Source organism: Apis laboriosa, unplaced genomic scaffold (assembly GCF_014066325.1).
Source record: "Apis laboriosa isolate Shangri-la unplaced genomic scaffold, ASM1406632v1 scaffold70_cov154, whole genome shotgun sequence".
In the NCBI taxonomy this organism is placed as follows: Eukaryota; Metazoa; Arthropoda; class Insecta; order Hymenoptera; family Apidae; genus Apis; species Apis laboriosa.
Genome location: NW_025224195.1, coordinates 183,591 through 203,505, shown reverse-complemented (window position 1 = coordinate 203,505; position 19,915 = coordinate 183,591). Strand labels below are relative to the sequence as shown.

Below are 19,915 nucleotides of genomic sequence, written 5' to 3'. Positions count from 1 at the left end.
TACCAATAATTTTTCAACTTGAAATACGATGAATTGTCTATCTGAAACTAGTTTTCTAATTTTTTTTTCTTATCACAAGAAGATGTTGCACATAGCGAAGAATTTAATTAAACAATAGATATATTCCACGTCTTTTGCGAATTTGCATTGGACGAAAAGACAAGTTGCTTTTATCTAAATTAGAGAGTTTGCGTTGCAAAATAATGATTCGTCGAGGATGAAGAACTTTTTCTCGCTTCTTCTTTCTCGTTTTTCCGTCTCAAAAACTTGACGTACCACCACTTTTTCCTCATTTTTCCTCATTTTGTTCCTGTTTCGTCCCTATTGTTCTTCCAATTTCCTTTCTCTTCTCTGTTTCGAGCCTCTCCTGCGCTCATCGTTTTTTTCGTTTTCTCTCGTTTTCTTTCTCAAGTATTTCTTTACAAAAAATTGAAAATTTGAAAAAGTGAAAATTTTTTAAATATTATAAATACTAATTTTGAAAGAAATGTTTCGATCCACAAATATCTCCATTACAGATACATAATTACAAGATTCTGACCGAGGGCAAATAATTTCCCGGACGGATGCTCGAAACATGTTCATTAGAGGAACGACACACATATCCAAATACCATTGATACCGTGTTTGAACATTTCCTTCTAATTGAATCGCGGAGATTACGCTTCACTTTGGATTAAAAAATTCACATCAAAACATAAACCAACTGAGAATTTGAAAATCAATCGACTTCTATAATTAGATATTGCTCGAAAGCTTAAAAAGAAACTAAGAATACCATTAACAATCGTATATATCTATCTAAAAAGTGAAATATTTAGAAATATTTCTTATTAACAATTCGAAAATCGTAAACTTAATCCGTCCAAAATTTGAGACAATACGAATTAGTCCATTTCTATAACAACTTACCACTCCCACATTTAAGTTATCCAATATTAATTTGGCTAGCATCCAGTTGCGAAAGAATCATGCACCAATTGGTACGAGTACTTGGAATTGGCCAAGGTGGAAATAATTCGAGCTCTATCCAATGCATTGTTATTCCATCGATGTACTGTTTGAAGTTATCGTTGTATAAAAAAGTATTTTATAAACGATTTCAAACCGATTACATCGAAAACGTATTTCAAATGATCCAATGAGGATCCTAATTCCTTTTTTTTCTTTTAACGAATTTATGGAATCACATTCGATTTATTTTTCCACCTCCTCTTGTATTATTAATTCGATAAAGGATAAGCAGATTAAGAAGAAGTTTAAACTTCTTCTTAAAAGAAGATTTCATCGAGCGTTCGTAAATTCTTGCGGTAAGATCTTCTCTCTGGAACTTAAGGTTCCTTCGAATAATAATCGATGTTCAAGGGATCATCTTTTCCATTTCCTCCCCGCTCAGCGTACACCTAATTATCCAAATATATCCGAGGAAAAAGTTTCCGCGAAATGTCGGACGAAACACGCTTTCTCGACTCGGCCATCTTGAAGATGCTCGCAATTCTCACACAAGTCCAAAAGTTCTCTGGTCGTATCGGCGGACCGTATCCTGCGGAAACGGAGTTTCGGCTGTCCGGCGGCGCGTGAAGCACACCCCGCAGAAAGAAGGGAAAACTGTTGACCCGCTTCGTGACGAGGCAGCAATTACTCTAATGATAGTGGCCGGCTTCGTTTCCCTTCTTCTTCGTTCTTCTCATCCTCATCGTCTTCCGCTCAGAAACGTTTTAATTGCCGTAATCGTTTCACGGCTAAGATGAGACTGCGCGCCGTGATGCTAGCATCCCACAATCCCTTCCTTATTTCTGACACAATTTTTCAAGATTCTTATCAAATTTTTCTTTTTCGTCTTCTCTCTTTTCGACTTTCTCAATCGTATTGTTGTTTCGGGTTTTAATTGGTTAATTAATTTGTCGATTACGATGAGAGGAAACGAAAGGAACGATATTTTTTAAATTTATAATTAAATCGGTTGTTTCATCTACATAATATAGAATTACTTTCTACATTTGGAAACGAGGAAGAGGAATAGAATGTCCAGCTGCTTTTTTTAAAATTAGAAATATATTATATTTTTGCAAAGGAAATTTTTGTTAAGGAAAATTTTGTAATTTTGATCTGAATATTATTTCAATATTCAACAAGTTTCATAAATGTTTTCGATAGAGAATCGTGATTCAAATATTAAGATCACCATTTCCTTTTTCTCATTGTTCTCCATACAAACGAGTGGTTAAGTTTGGAAGCGTTTAATCGAGAAACTGGTCAGAATGAATTTCTCCCTTTGATGAGCGATGACCATAAAATCAATTCGTTCCAAAGATCGATCCAAAGATCTTTGTTCAACTCTGTAGAAACCGGCAATTAACGTTGATCAAGGAAGATTTCTCTTCCCGAAGAATTTTATGCTTATTCGATTCGTCTTTCTATCCTTTTCCTTCTCAATTCGTTAATCTTTAGTTTTTTTTTCCTTTCTCCAACGAAGAAAATATCTCGAAGAGAATTTCTTAATTTACGATATTTTTCCAGATTGTACTTTTATAAATCGTAACATCTTTCTTTCTTTCTTTCGAACTCTTTTCTTGCAATTGCTCTATTTATTCCCACTTATCGTTTCAACGTTTTCCAATTTTTTTTTTTATTTAACTTTTCCTCGATCGAACGAAGAATATAAAATCAGAAAAAAAGTTGTTTCTTTTTTTGCTCACCATCCACCGTTTTACTTCTTCGCGGTTGCTTCTTTTACATTTTTAAATCCCTCAGCCTTGCGGAAATCTGTTGAAGTCATTCATTTTTTCGACGTAGAAACCGCTTACCTTCCTTCCAATTCAACTATTTTTGCTTGCAGAATTTCCTTCTATTTCCGTTTCTCTTAATTTTAATTTTTGCCAGACTAATAATTTCTCTTTTAATAATTGTCATGTACACTATTGTGTAATATATATATATATATATATATATATTTTTTATATTTAAAGTTAAACAAAAATTACAATTGTAGGATATAAAATATTATTATACTGTCACTATTTAAACAATGCAATTTTTGAACTCTTTTTTAAATATCTTAATTTTCTTCTTCATAATAAATATGGCAAAAATTTGTACCAAATTTTAAATTTAACACGAAAGACTAAATTTCATCTTTTATGTTGACTCTATCCATTTATCCCAAGGCCAGAAAATTGCTTAAAAAACAACGCGTTACGTTAGTAAAAGTTCGAAGATCCTCGTCATTAGAACCAAGACCAAGCCATCCTTTCATTACTTTTCCACAAGATTTTTTTTCCTACAAAAAAAAACGCGCTATTTTCTTCAACAAAAACTCGTATTCCTTTTTCTCTTAATCCCAACCGAAAAGCGAAATAGAGCACAAGAGAAGCAAATTGAAGGATGTTCCACGGAGCAAAGATATTAAGAAGGGAAAAACTCAATAGTAAATGGTGAGCATAATAAAAAAATTCGAAATGCTCGAGAGATCAAAGAAACAGTGCTCGAAATGAGCAATCAAATAAGAAATTCGATCGACTGTCCGCCATCTTGTTAAATTTCTATCCTAGCGCCGCTTTGATCTCGTTGAAAGAAGTTGGAACTTATCGCGAATCGGGAAAAAGTAAATCTTCCCGTGCATCGTGTTTACTTTTTCCCTTCACGTGTTTTTCCAATTCTCTCCTTCTTTGCTTCCTTTTCCTTGCCTATTTGATTCCAAGGCGCGGCTTCGATTTCTCTCCCGAATTTATCCGCTTTTTTACTCCGTTTTCTTCCTTTTCTTCGACAAACCTGCAGGATTCAGTGAGAAATATCGTTCTTGTTTTATATTTCTTCGTTCTTGTTTCGAGGAATGCTCGAGAAATTGAATTAGCAATATTAGAAATTCTGCAGGCAATTGTGAAAAACAGACTTGAAATTTTCTTCTTCTTTAATCTTTAAGGTTTTTGTTAGTCCTTGAAGGAACATCGAAGCTTTTTTTAATGTCATCTACTGTCTCGAATTTATTAATGCTTAATATTAAAATATATACATATGTATTCATAAGAGATAATATAATTTTTAATTAATTCTTTTATCTGAATTTTTTAAAATTATTTTTAACGATTTCACTTTTTGTTTTAATATTGAATGCTCGAGGTAGATATTTCAACAGATAAATAATAATACGTGTAATTTGGCGAGTCATGTTTCTTCTTGGATTACCTACTACTATATTTCTTCTTTCATATAACGAGATTATTCAAGTTATATGTCCCTCGTAATACGATTACATTCGTCTCAAGACAAGAGTTTAATTAATATATAGAAATACGATTCATGAATTTAGAATCTGTGCTACATTGTACATTGTCGTGTTTCCACTTGCTCGAAGATCAATATGAGCCACCAGTTTCTGCTTGCCTATCAATATTCCAAGATGCATCAATCGTGGAAACACCGACATGATATTCTATATTACACGAGTAGCAATTATTTCTATCTTAAAATAAAATTCAATCGGAGAAGAGGAATAATTTACGAAAAGATACTTGTCCATTATGCCTCTTCTTCTCTATATTACCCAAGATATCGTTGTCGTCCAAATAAATTTTTCATCGAATATTTTCTCCTTCCATATTTTTGAACGATGCATCGATCCAGAGATAGATTCAAAAATTCAGAATCTCAAAATTCGAAATCTCAGTCTCCATCGATCCTTCCTCGTACGAAAGGAAAAACAAAACAAAACAAAAAAAAAAAAAAAAGAAAACACCCGTCCAATTAACCGAAATCAGGCGGAGGAGTAAGAATCCATTCAGAGATTTTGCGAAGGAACGACGAAAGAAAATAACGGATAGGGCGGCGGCGGTTCGAGGCAGCTGCGCGAGTAGATACACGAATTGCACACACAGGTGAATAGGCCGCAAGGATTGCACGTGTGCGCTGCACCCGGTGCTGCACTTCCCTGTACGTTGAACTATCGATCGTTTCGAAGCGGGCCTTGCACCCTCGTCACCCTCCTCTCTCTTCCACTCTGTACCACACCACGTCTGGACTTTTGCACCGCTCTTTCGACTCGTTCGCCTCCCGATCCTCTATCCCTTTCCTTCTCTTTCCCCACTCCCTTTTTCCCCCGTTCAGATTTACAATACTGTCAAATTATGGGGGAAATCGTTTATTTAATCGACGTTGAAAGCAGTGATTCGCTTTTCCTTTTGTCGCAAACGAAATAATTTGCAACATTGTCGAATTAATTGAAGAAAAAGATTTGTTGAATCACGTTGAAGAAAGTAGGCTAGCGTGAATTGTTTTTAATTTAACATTTGCAAAATTATTATGTACAGAGATTTTTAGATGTGTCTGGTTGCTTTAAAATGTTACAAACTTAAGTGAGTTCTGCAGTTGTACATTTCTGGTATATTATAAGAATTAAATATTTAAATATTTAGTGTATACGAAGACGGTGTGTCCAATAATGAAGATTTGTGAAGCGAATATTTTATTTTTTTTTAAGAATAAAAAATATAATCGAACGTCCAATCCGACATTAATTCACCAAAATACATTAAATTTCATTAAAGCTTTTGCTTAATTCTATCAAAAATAGAATCCTTTCATACGGTTTCCATTGAAGAAATATTTTATCATATTTCGACACAAATTTTTCTTTTTTTTTTTGCATTTCTTCAATTCAATTATTCTCGTTCACCATTACTTGCTTTCCATTTCCGCCAAGATGTTACGGTTTCTGTTTTCTGTCAATCGATTTTCTTTATTGCTTTGTTCGAGTTGAAAAAAATAAAATTATTTTCATCATGTGTACCGATCCTTTGATACGCCTTTTTGTACAGGGACGATAATCGAAATGTTCAAACGCAGACCCGTTAGCATTTGCTCATTCTTCTCTATTTATTCTTTTTTCTGCCTCTTTTGGAGACGAAAATAAACTTCGTTTCGCGAGAATGTTATAGCTTTTCTTTTTTTTTAATTTTCCCTCTTTGCATTCGACACTTCTGTCATATCATTTTGTTGCACCTTTGAAGGAGTGTAAATTAAAAATGTTTAAATTTATCAACGAAAAAAAAAATATTTCGAATTTCGAATTATTAATCACATATTTTCAATTTCAATTATATTCGCGAAGAAATTAATATTCGCGGAATATAATTTATCGTGGAATAAATTTTAATTAATCTTTAATAATATATTCTAGAATGGAAATTGATACGTTTATTAATTTTTACATCTATTCATTTATTTAATTAATTATCGTTGAATAGTAATAAAATATTTATATAAAATATTTAAACTATACCGAGATAAACTATCATATAATGAAGTTTACATTTATTTTTACGTAAAAAATAGTATGATTTTTGAAAAAGTTGATTTTTCAATTTCATCTCTAGAAATTAAAATGTTTCTTTAATAATAATTTTTTACGATTAGAAACTCAACGAACTTTTTTTATACGATTTAAAATTCAAGAAATTCGCAAAGAAAAAGAGAAAATTCTTCTTCTCTCTCTTTTCCCCCCTCTCCACGGATTCGAAACAATAAACTTCGAAAATTGTCCCTAAAGATTCCTACGTTAACCAGTTCTATTCTACGAGCGATGCCACGATGAACAAAGAGGGGGGAAGCGAAAACAATCGCGAAGTGTCCAAAGTTGTCGGGCGGAATTACGCGACCAATATCGTCCGATGTCTCATCGATCTCGAAAGTTTGCAAATTGCTTCGAGCAGCCCTTTAGTTTCTCCAACTCCCCACTCTCCTCCCTTCCTGAATCCAGCGGAGTACACGAGACGAGATATCGAGTCGTAAAAGTACACGAGGCGATCGATCGATCGATCGATCGAGTTGAACTGCGGTTGATCCGATCGAAATTCGTGCGCAAAAAAGATATTCGGATTTCTCCGACGTAAAACGTGATTTTTTGTGCCTTATTTTTGAAAAAATGGAAAAACTCATTCGTCGATCGGATGCTTTCGGGGCTTCTGTTTGAGCGAAAGAGTTTGGCGGATGTTTGGCTCGTAGAATTGATAGCTACGATAGATTGTACGATGATGATTTAATTAACATTATATTCGAATCATGATGAACTCGTTTCGTTATCAAGAAAGAATTTTTGTGCTTTGTGATTAGTATAAAAATTAATATTTGAAATTAATGATTCTTCGTAGTTAATATACAATAAATTTTATTGGAAGATTCTAGAGAAGTGAAAAAATTGATGTAGAAAAATGTTGATTCAAGTTATTTATATATATATTAGATAACTTAAATTGCTTACAACTTAATAAATAAGTTTCCTACATCTCTATTTCACGTCAACTCGTATATTATTTCTCTAGAATCGATCCTTCAAAAGATGTCCCGCTATATTTCAAAATATTTTCGAAAACATACTTGAACTTCAACATTAATTCCATATTTTTCTTCGAAAACAAAATGATAAGAGATTTCTCTTGCGAAAGATCTCATCGTGCGTCTCTTAAAATAAAATTTCTTAAGATAAAATTTCTTTTTCTATTTTTTTATTTACCTCAACAAAAAAAAAAGAAATAGAAAAATCCGAAAAGAAAGGAGGAGAACGAAATTATGGAGGAAAAAAAAAAAATTGCCAAACGCCACCAAGTTAACTCACACCCTCTCTCTCTCTCTCTCTCTCCCTGAGCATCCGATCGCTCGAACTCGAATCCAAACTCTCCCCACCACCCTTACCAAGTGTACCCCGAAAAAAAGCGCATGTCACGTGTGTGTCACATTTTTTTCTTTTACACGGCACAGAGAAACCGCGCCGTTCACGGCAACGGTCCCCGAGCCCTCCTTAGGTGGAGTATAAAACTCTTAAACTCTCTAAGGTATCAGTATCGTGTCACCTGTGATGGCGATCTTGCAGGACCACTTGCTTGTACCCTCAAGGACGATCTGTTCGGCCTGCTCGAGGCTGTCTATGTGCGTGTCCGGGTCGACTGAAAACGTCGTGCTGAAAAGAAGACAATGTCCTTCGTCATCTGATCGTCCTTCGACAACCTCTCGTTCCTCCCCCCGACCCTCTCTCTCTCTCTTTCTCTCTCTCCTTCTCGAGGGTCGAACACTCGAAGCTCGAACGTGGAAAAACTTCGGTGAAAAGCTCGGCTTCTTGGATTTCGTTTAAATCGCTGACGAATTTTTTTCAATTTTTTTTCTCGATCGCAGAGAGCTTTATTATACGGGGGTGTGTTGTAGTAGGTAGTTCCAGCAGAGGCCGCCGAAGGACGTGGTGTGGCAGGACTGTCTCGAGAGTTGTCGGTGAAACGTGTCATCAACATCAACATCATCATCATCGTCGTCGTCGTCGTCGTCGTCATCATTGTCGTCCAGAAGCGGCGGCGATTCAGCCCGCAATTATTATAGCGATACAACAAGGAAAATCAAGGTGGAAGGACGAAGGAGGAACCGAGAAGAGAGTATAATACCAATAGCCCGGTTCCTCCCTGTTTTCGAGGGGAAAAGGGGATTATTAATAATCATAGGCTAAATGAACTTATTCTGGCAATCGTCATGAAAGCGTAAGCGGTTTCCATTACTTTCAGATCACAACTTCCGGCATTGCAACGCTTGTGTGAAGGCAGTCGCTCTTTCTCTCTCTCTCTCTTTTTTTTTTTCTTTTATGGCTAAAAACGATCACGTGCTCACTCGCTGAAGGAATTGCATAAGCGGGACGACGAGTAGCGCTCGCTGTTGCGGAATAAAGGCGTTCGAGAGCGAAGGAAAGGGGACGGATGAAATATTTCGAGTATTTCGAGATGAATGAAATCGTGGTCGTCGATCGAGGAGCGAACAGAATAGCGACGAGAAGTGAACTGTGTTGCTGTTGGTTTTTGAAAAAGAGCATTGGTGGAAGCGTGACGGTGAAAGAATATATATGTGAACGACGTTAGAGAGTTTGGCAATGGCCGGCGAGAGTCAGAGATGAATTCTTGGTAAATAATAAGAAAGAATTTGAAAGAGTTTCCTCCTTCTATGAGTGTATTTTGAGTACGAGGACGACAACGCGATTGAACACGCGAATACTTGAATATTTTCGAGGCGGAGGAACGAGATATTTGCGAAACAAGTGCATCGAAATGAATAGGTGGGACGGTGTAGATGTGTACAAATCCTGTATTCAGCTTTCATTTTGATCCTTGGTCAGGATATTGCTTTTGGAAAGGGAGACGACAATAGCTGCGAATGCTTTTCGGATTAATCAGAGCTTGAAGAATCGAGAATAATTAACAGCAATTCCTTTGTCGAGAAGATTGCTTTAAATTTAATTTTTCGACTTATAAAAAAAATAAAAAACATAGTCCTCTGATCTTATGTTTCTAAAATAAAAAAAAATATAGTCGAAGATCGAGATACTTTTTAAGGCTTGCCTCTGCAAAGATTGGAAGAATAAATCCAAATTTTCTACTTGATCGAAGCAATTTCTATTTTTAAAAAGTTACCTCTGCTGCATAACACCGAATAAATTTATTATCAGAGTCTATATAAGTAATAAACTATTCGCATAAACTAACTTCGAGTTAGTATTCCAATCGGTCACGATGTGTCGGTTGCATTATTCAAACAAATATTATTCACACAATCCTAGACCTCCACCTGTTAATCCTCGATGGAATTAGCACTAGATCTACTGTTTATCAATTCAGAATAAGAAAACTTGTTGCACCGTGTCTGTGTGGCTCATCGCCAATTTCGTATCCTCGAATTAGACGAACTGCTTCGTCTGTAAAATCTATGGGAGTCACGCAAGATTGGTATATTTCGATGGATTGAGTTGAATTAAAACGGAAAATAAAAAAGAATTGTCGAAATTATCTCCTCTTGAGACGAGTTCGATAATCATTATATCGGTTTTAAAGTATCGTGTAAATAAAATTTTTTTTATAGAAGAGAAAATGGAAAAATTATTACATGAAAATTCCATGAATGAAATGAATCATAATGAATCTATATTCAGCGATTGGATAGTTAATTTTGTTGATTAAAATTACTTGATTTAATTAAACATTTAATATAATTGACATAATAACACATTTATTAATCGGAATTAATTGGACTTTGAAATTGTTGATTATTTTATTACAATAATGATATTATAATAAATACATAAAAAAAATATGAATAATATAGAATGTTGTTAAAATATAAATTATACAATTCAAAATCTTTAGTTTTAAATAAAAATTTTTTAAGAACGTGTAATAATATTTCATTTCGAAAAACTACGAAGAAATAAAAATTATATATAAATAATTAATGAATAAAATTATCATTATTATTAACATTAAATGAGCAAAATCGATCAACATCTTCAACATCTAGTATAACAATATAACTAAAATTAATTCTTTCTTTTTTATTGCCAATTTTTTTCTACTCTCAGTTAATAATGACAATAATGTTAATTGTTTTGGACGAGATTCGTTTTGTAAATTACTATTTTCGATCGAAGTTAAGAGTTTCTTTTGTGGACCACGAGAAAGAAGAATCCTATCTACGTAGATATCATCGTATTGTTCCTGACTCGAGAAACTCTATACATTTCGTTACAATTACAAACTTTGAATAACTCAACAATACATATTATCTTAATTCTAACAATTTTTTATTCTCGACAAAGAAGAATACTTCACCTTATTTCAAACAGAAGAAATAAATCTAAGACATTATTTAAACGATGCTGGCCATAGAAATTTACAAATTAAAAAAAAAAAAAAAAAAAAAGCGAAACAACAAGAAGAACGATGATGACACGAAAAAGAAGTATAATTCCATCGCATTATCTGTATATTAAAAAAGTTACAAGTTATATTTTTATCTGCAATTTTTTTTAACTTTTGTATTAACACAAAGATCTGATCTGACGATTTCCAACTTCGTCCATCAATTCAAGCATCAAACGTCAGACATGTGCAGAGAGAATAATATCGAACAACGAAATTTCGATTGTTGCGCGTGCAACAAATCCGGGATCACAGATTACTCCGGTGATTGTTGCGGATCGTTTCCGATAAACGTCCGTATACCATAGAGGATACTGGTTAGGCGTTGGCTCACGTTGTCGGATATACAGTATAACGGGCTTAGCTTTGACAATGGCGCCGGTGCACAGTCGAGCCACAACAAGTTGCCGTGTGACCTTAATGGACTTTCGATTGAATTCCTCCGGAGCAGAGGGAGACGGACATCTCCCGTGATGGACAACCGCATCGCACACATGCGCGTACGTGTGTGTATAAGAAGAGACGCGTTTCGATTCAGGACAAGATAAATGTCCGGTTATAATGATGATTAAGCATGGAAAAAAAGATTATTTCGATCCTTCCTTCCGATTTGTTTTTGTTTCTAACGATGAGTCGTGATTGATTTTGATAATTGTTCCCAAACAATTCGAGATTTTGACCGTTGATCGATGAAGAACAAGTGGGAGAAATCGGGCAATTTTTGTGAGTGAACAATTTTTCGAAAATATTCTTCTGGAAAGCGTAATTGTTTATAAGAAAATATTTTTCTGCGTCTTTTATTGGTAATCGGGTAAAAAAATTGGCCAATTTCTGCCTTCGTCTTAATTTACGTCCTTAATTATCTACGTGTTCTCGATGATAGATGGAATTTAATGATTGGGAGACTCGTCTGATATGAATCTTCATTGTTGAATTTGCGAAAATTCGTTAAGATAATCTAGCAAATACGTTCAAGAATATTACAACTATAATTAGCATAAGTAGGATTTACACGAGCTTGTTGGAAATGATGACTATACATAGGATGCTTATAACGAGTCCTAATATATCTTTAATTACAACGATCCAGAGGTAATTGAACTTTCCAAATAGATACGATTAATAATTCATCTTTGCCTTGAATCTTTGGCCACGATGTAATAAAATTTCCATGATAAAATAACTCGATTGAATACAAAACGTTACGTAAATGTTGTATAGCAATTCTATTAAATAGTAATCGTAATTCTATTAAAATCAGGAAAAATTTAAACCGCTCTAATTCCGAAGATAATAATTTTCGATTAAAGAACGAAAGACTATTGGAAACGTCGAAGTTTGCTCTTTAAAACGCTTCTTCATTTATCCCGATACAACTTCCGGTTCCCGAGATATTCTCGTGTAGAAGAAAAGATAAATTTCAATTTATCTTCACTCTATTAAACTCTATTAAAATTAAACAAAATTTGAATCGCTATAACTCCGAAGATAATGAATTTTAAACAACGAGTGAGAGATCATTGGAAGTGAGGAATCTTCTTCTTCAAAATGCTTTTTGAATTATTTCGATACGACTTCCGGTTCCCGAGATATCGTCGTGCAAAGAAAAAGGTAATTTTTAATAGTTTACCATCTCCGTCTTTGTTGCTTATTCGACTTTCTCGCTCGGCACCTCGTCTCACTGACCTATCCCAAAGTCTAGACAAAGCGACACACGTGATTCTTGGAAGAACGTAAACACTTCCAGAAAAAGATATAGGTCACTGGGTCGCGGACCCATTCATGAACTCTGCGCTACGACGGCATCTTTGAATCGTCATATCTTGACAACCGATCGAGATATTGGGACGAAACAAAAAAGGATTTTAATTGCATGGTTTCCTCTATTTCTCGACCGGGTTTCGATGATAAAATTTTTCTTTTTTATACGAAAAATCACAAATCTCCTCTTATCGCGTTCTTACGAACGCATACGTTTTACAATAATATTAAATCTATAGATATCATTCGAATATTTTGAATACTTGTTTTTAGCAAAATTCTTATCCGTGCGATGTTCAACAAATTCAAATTACGATTTCGTATCGCTGGCACGTAGCGAGGGCATGCAAATCGATTTACGAATTACCATTTCTCCATATCGAAATCCATATACGAATAACTTCCGTCCCTTCGATCCTGAATCACAACATTTGCATTCTTTCAATGAGAGGGTTGGGATAATCCAAAGAAGGAAGACACAAGAGGAGCGTGAGAAGGGATTGCTCTCGAGAATAACCAGGAACTTTTCTTGGCCAACTCGATAAACTCCACGGAATCGCTCCTCCCCCTCTCCCTCCTCCTCCTCTGCCATTTTCTCGCCTCGAGAATCTGAATCCTCGACAGCCAAATCTTGGACCAAAATTCTTCTCGACCAAACAATTCTGCGAACTTGTCGATTCCCAATTGTCGGTCTTTTTCTCCATCTCAAATTATCGAGAACAGGGAGGAGCCATTTCCGTGGAATGACAAAATGGAAGAAAGGAACTGAAGAGACAATAACGTCGAAAACAACGTTTAGGCAAACAGATCGAGAATGTTCGACTGATGGATTACGATGTCGTCGTGTCCAGAGACAGAGATGTAAATCATGGAGACGATGCGTGTGCAACAGTGACAATGAAAATTTATGCGAGAACAGCTCTGTGTGTGTGTATATGTGTGCGTATATATGAACAGGGATGTTGAACAGGATTCATAGATTACACATGCTTTCTGAATGGGGATGATGTGTGAAAAGTATATATGCACCCGTTCGTCACATCATTTTCCACGATGTGAAATTTTCTGACATAGTACGCGTGTATACTTGGTAGAAGTATATACATAGAGAAAGAGAGAGAGATGATTCGAGACACGGTCAAGAGATTCGCAAAGAGATTCCCTCGAGGGTTTACACTGTTGGGTTTACAAGAGTACTTAATAGAAAGTTCATTTAAGAAGATTATACGAATGTTAACTGTTTAACAGTGTGTTACAGGCCATTGAGATCTAAAGATGTCTTCTTTATACTTTCTGTTTTCAATTTACAATAATTATTAGGAGGTATTCTTAAGATTGTTAACAAATGTTTGTTTGTCTTTCGTTATATTTTTTTAAAAGCTAAAAGAGTTCATTTTTAGATTACGAAGTTCTACAACTTTTTTCTGTTTTTTTTTTTTTTTTTACTTATTTCTAGTGATGTATGATCTCAATATTACAAAAATAGAAAAAAATCAGTGTCTCATTTTTGCTTTATAAGATTTATAAGATCATATTTAATGATAAGATTTAAAAAATTGGAAACTTTGGCGAAAATATTAATGTAATGATTTTGTTATATTTCTTCTACCAAGTATATTTTTTCTTCAATATATCTCGAAATTGAATCGATCATGTGTAGATCAATCATTGAAAGTGTTCCGTACTAAATTCTACCCGTGATCATTTCTACAAGCTATTCTCTTCGATCAACACAACTCTACTTTCGTCGAATAACATTTACAAATTTACAAAACGTTCCTTAAGAGCTCGCTCTTGAAAAACTAAACCATTTCGACTAAATTCACGCAAGTGCAACACAGTTTGCCACGAGTATATTCGACGAAAATTGTCACATCGACAAGTGCAGTCTACGTGTACGCACGGTATTTCGTGTATTTTTGCCATGATCGGTGTCACGGGGGACAAACGGAACGGAATTTTCTTCCTCCGATTTCAGAGCTGGATAAACGAGAGAAGAAAAAGTAAATAGTGACAGAAGAGAGAAGCGGAGCAGTAGCCGAAGAAAAGAAACGAAAAGTAAATAAGGAAAGGAAATATATATTTGACACGTTCATTGCTATTAAATTACTTTATACCAAATATACTTCACATATCACAAAGATTGGTAGAGATTGATAAAAATCAAAAAAATTCTCTCCCGATATTTTTTGAAAACTTTCTACTCGACATTCGATTATTATATACGTTTCATCTACATTCATCGACCGAGTTCGTGCGCAATGAACGTGTTGAAGTGGAAGCTCGTAGGGAGAAGAAAACCAGCTCCGCGTTAACCGTGACACCGTTTTGCGAACATAGAAAAATGCGAGGAACGGATGCATTCCGACAAATTTGCACAGCCAAATCACACAATATATATATATATATATATATATATATATATATGTATTATATATATCATAGAATAGAATAATATAGACATGACAGTTAGTACAACACAGCAGCAGCCTGCAGAGCATAAGAGACCGAGATGATGAAACGAAAAATCGAACGGTCACAGATTAAAAACAGGAAAAAATATAATGGAATATATGAGTATGAATAAGAAACACACACAAATCTATATGGCGTGAAACGATAAAACACAATGGTGCTCGAGAAATGGCGGGCAACATAGATGGTTGAATGATTGGGTTAAAAAGTGAGGTTATGTCGCGCGCATGACAATTTCACAAATGACAAATGTTGATATATGTAGGAAATAATAATAGTAAGAGTAATCATAATAATAATAAGAGTACATCGAGGCACACACAGGTGAGATAATACGCACAATTATATGTATCATGATAAGAAGAGAAATGTATTAATGTAATCGAGCGCTGCACGTTTCATCGTTTCGTTGAACGGAGAGGGGGTGCATAACCGGTCATGGCCGGCGGGCACAACGAGCTGGCCACAAACCTGTAATGGCGATCTTCGCGGACCACTTGCTGGTACCGTCTAGAACCGACTGCTTCACCGCCGTCATGTGACCCGTATGTGCTTCCTCGTCGACCCCGAAGACTGACCTAAACTCCGACGAGACTTTCTTTCACATGAGCTGTGCCAATGGCCTAGATCTCGTCCTACCTGTGCTCCACTCTTTTCTCATTGCATTTTCCCCCGTTCTCTTTCTCCCTCTTTCGCGCGAGACACTCGTTTCTTTAACCCTCTACCCCTTTTTTCCCCCTCTCTCTCTTTCTCTCTCTCTTTGTCTTTTTTTTGCCCGTGTTTTCTTCAAGCGGTTTTCATCAAGCGTCACGTGTAACGAGCAATTGCATCGCAGAATAGTCCATCGCGTTAAAGGTAAATGGGCTAATTTCTTTCCTCGCTTAGTTCCTCTCTCTCTCTCTCTTTCTCTTTTGAAACGGATCTTTTTGTTAAATTTTATTTCAAGTTTTTTTCTTTTTTTTTTTTTTTGATGGACCATGGACCAGAATTTATTTCATTCTCTGTAACTAAAAATTCTTTTATTTTCTAATTTCTATTGTTTTTTTTTTGTTTTGTTATATATTTGTTAAATATCGTGCTACGTTACATGTGACGCTTTCCACAATGTTTCCCGACCAGATTCTTTTCTTACGTGTATGATTCATTCGAAAGTGATCGAATATATTGGCAACGTTTCCAAAATTTATAAATCATCGCCGATCTATGTGCATTCAACTTTACGAACGAATATTTTTCGTGGAATGGAAAAATATTTTCGGTGAGCACACATCCACTTGTAATCAACGCGTATATGCCATCGATCAATCCGTTAACGAGGTCGTTGATTGTTCCATGGCACCGTAACTAAACTGTCCTCCATCTATTTTCGACCTTTCGAGAATCATACTGGTGGAGCTATATTGTTTTCCTTGGTTAAAATATTCTATCTACCACTTTTTCACCATTTCTTTTTTTATTAATATAAATTATTTAGATTTCTACAAAGCATTTTTAATTTTAATTTTCGAAGTAATAATATATTTTAACGAATAAAGTGAAATTAGATAGTAGATTTTAAATAAGAAGAGAGGGGTAGCACAGAGTCATATTTTTTCATAAGTTAAAATATTCTATTGAAATATTTGCAGAATCTAAAGTTTTATCCTTCTTCTTATTTATCCGATTCTATGAAACAGATAAAACTAACCTTGCTCAAAAAGTAAAATATATTTTGAAAAATTTTTTACCGAATAAAGCCAAAGTATTACTATTTTTTATTTCCCCTTGTCGAAATGTCTTTTATTTCAAAACATATAACGATCAATATTTTTAAGAATCTACCAGGAAAAACAATTCAATTAATTTTAAATTGCATAAATATTACTATTTAATTAAGATGAAGGGAATAGAATTTTAAATATTTCGGAATATTTCAAAAAAAAAATAAAATAAAATAATAAAAGAACACTTTAACTAAGGAGGACAATAGACTCATCACATAGACTCCATAGTCGGGACACACGACAAACGGCTAAAATTTTTTTTTTTTTTTTTTTCTTTTCCTCCCCCCATTCAGAGAAGACGAGACCCGGCCTTGTGCATGATACCGAGGTTTTCGGTTCGTTTCACACTTTCATCCTCGCATCTTTTTACCCTGGCTCACAATCGCCATTGCTTTGCCACCCTTTTTAACGTTAAGGACACATTCAAAGAGATCGGTATCTTATTATACCGGTACTGGATGTCACTGCTGGATACGGCCGTCTTCGATTCCGTTTTCTACACTTTGTATAACGTTTTCGCGATACTGTTCGCGAAGTGTCATCATTGAATGGAATCGTGTAAAATGGAGGAAAATTTGGCGGTGAAAGTATAATGCATGAAATTTAATCGTTAGAGCGTGTATGTGTATGTGCGTGTTTAATTGGAATTTTTTGATTCTGAGTTTGTATTTATTTGAAGTCGTGTTTTACTTTATCGCAAGATTAAATTTATGTGATATCAATACATGAGAATATATGTCTAATACGATACGATTGAAAAAATCATTCATGAAAAAAAANTTAATTGGAATTTTTTGATTCTGAGTTTGTATTATTTGAAGTCGTGTTTTACTTTATCGCAAGATTAAATTTATGTGATATCAATACATGAAAATATATGTCTAATACGATATGATTGAAAAAATCATTCATGAAAAAAAAAAAATTCTTTGAACATTTATCGCCATTAATCGTAACTTCGTAATGTATGTTGAAAGATTCTTTTAAACATTTTTCATTAATATTAATGATTAGAAAAGAGTTTTTTTTTTACTATATAATATTTTTGACAGATTTTTAACATCACTGAAGTGTAATTTTGAAAAAAATATAGACGAGCTTCGTCTATTCGTTTATAAATAAATATCCCTTCGAACAACCGTAACTTTGAATTATAAAAAAAAATTTTCATATATTTTTTATGTATATATATATAAAAAAAAAAAAACAAATTTTAAAACTTTCGATAAAAATATCATTTATCCTGTTTCATTTATTCATTTTCATTTCGCATTTTTCAGAGATCAAAACGAGGGACAAAAATATTAATAGAAAATCTGACGTTTTACTTATTTCCACTTATTTCCCCGATCGAGGCAGCTGTTTCATTAATTAACAACCGATGGAAAAGTGCAAACGTCTGGAAAAGAAAACAACTATCGTCGGCCGAGTCACGAATGAATTATCGATCGATGGACCCGATCGATCGGCTCTCGACGGAGAAAGCTGTATTAATTAACCCCCATCCCCATTAATTTATACACCCCCGATCGCTTATCAGCTTTTATCAAGGTTTTAGATCTCGTTTCGGAATTTCGGATATTTTAACCTGGCGTGTTGAAAGAACGTAAAGAGATGATGATGCTCGAGTGAAAAATAATCAAACTAGAGTAGAATCGGTGGTAATCTCGCGAAAATGAAGTTTGCCCTGTCGAAAGGAGAGAAGGTAAAAAATATATCTTCCCTCGAATCAAAAATTAAAGATTAAAGATTAAAGTTTAAAAAAAATTGGATGGTTGATTAATTCTCTATTTCGAACGGCATCTCTTCGTTTTATTCTTGCAAATTTTCCTTACAACAATCCAAAGATAAAAAAAAATGTAGATTCGATTTTATCGGTTTAATTATTTCCTTCTAATTTGATTTTAAAATAATTTTTTCATTTACGTTTTAAAAAGGAAGACGAAAAGTATTTTCCGTATTGGAATGAATGAAACGAATCAAAAGTAAATACGGATTAAATAACAACAAATATTCAAGCTAATTAAATATTGAATTATAACATCCGTTCACGATCGTAATTTCAATAATTTCATTAAAGTACGAACAATCCGTTCATCGATCTCACTCAAAATATAATATAAAACGTAACAATAATGATATCAGTAAGAGAATAAATATATATACATATATAAAGAAATATATTTTTCTAGTTCCAAAAAAAAAAAAACTAATCTAATCAAAACGAATCTAACACAATTATCGGATCGTTAATCGTTTAAAATATCGGATCGCGTGCTCGTATTACGCATCCGATATAATGGATACTGATCGATTAACTAATTCATCCTGGTATTGTCTCATTACGGGATCCCGACTAATGAGCTGCGGATCATCGATAATAGCTCTTTGGAAGGCAGCTGCATCGCTGATTAATTTCCCAATGTGTGAAGGCGCGATCAGGAAAGCCATCCTGGCGGCCGATTATCACGCGTGCCGTGGAGAATTATCGCCACGATCAATCGTGTCGAATTGTTTGCGTTTGTCTATTGAAAGTTTACAGGGGGAGGGAAGTGGACGCGAGTTTTAGCCCACTTTCTACACTTTGGAACGGCGGTAACGACAATTTTGCACCCGGAAATTGCAATTTCGACCGACCGTCGATCACTTAATAACTGATAATGAGTCCCGATCGATGGTCGATGGTCAATAGTTTCACACACGTAAGATTCGTAGAATTGTGATTGGCGTGATAAGATGGGTCATGGAAGTACATTGTGAGATAGATTTCAGAATATTATTACGTAAGGCAATTGTTAAATTTTCATTTATTTCGATTTGATTTCTAGTGTCTTGGAAATATAATTAAAACGTAATATAACGATCCTGATTATGGCGTCCTGTGATTCTTTCGTGAATATTTTCGAAGAATTTAACGAAATTTATTATTCTGATTCTCGTTATTTATCAAGAATTTTTAATTTATATTATATCCAACTTAATGCATCTCGACAAATATTTTAAAAATATCGAGGGAACTTTTATCACCGTTATCAAAATAAATATATTATCCCTATTTTTCTTTCGAATAAATGTTCTGCAAATGTCGTATCGATTTTGACGTCGATATATCAGTCATGAAGAATAACGTAAATGGCGCAGACTGACAATTGTAAAGATACTATTATATATAATATATGATTGACAGTGATTATCTTT

At 34.3% G+C, this 19,915-nt stretch overlaps 1 protein-coding gene across 1 annotated transcript in view; it reads right to left on the bottom strand.

The window, feature by feature from the left end:
• Positions 1 to 19,915, bottom strand: part of LOC122719195 — a 193,177-nt gene that overhangs the window by 21,917 nt on the left and 151,345 nt on the right. Inside the window, exon 9 of the mRNA XM_043944813.1 lies at positions 15,426 to 15,532. Coding sequence (XP_043800748.1) covers positions 15,426 to 15,532 — 107 coding nt within the window. The remainder of the gene's footprint in view (positions 1 to 15,425; positions 15,533 to 19,915) is intronic.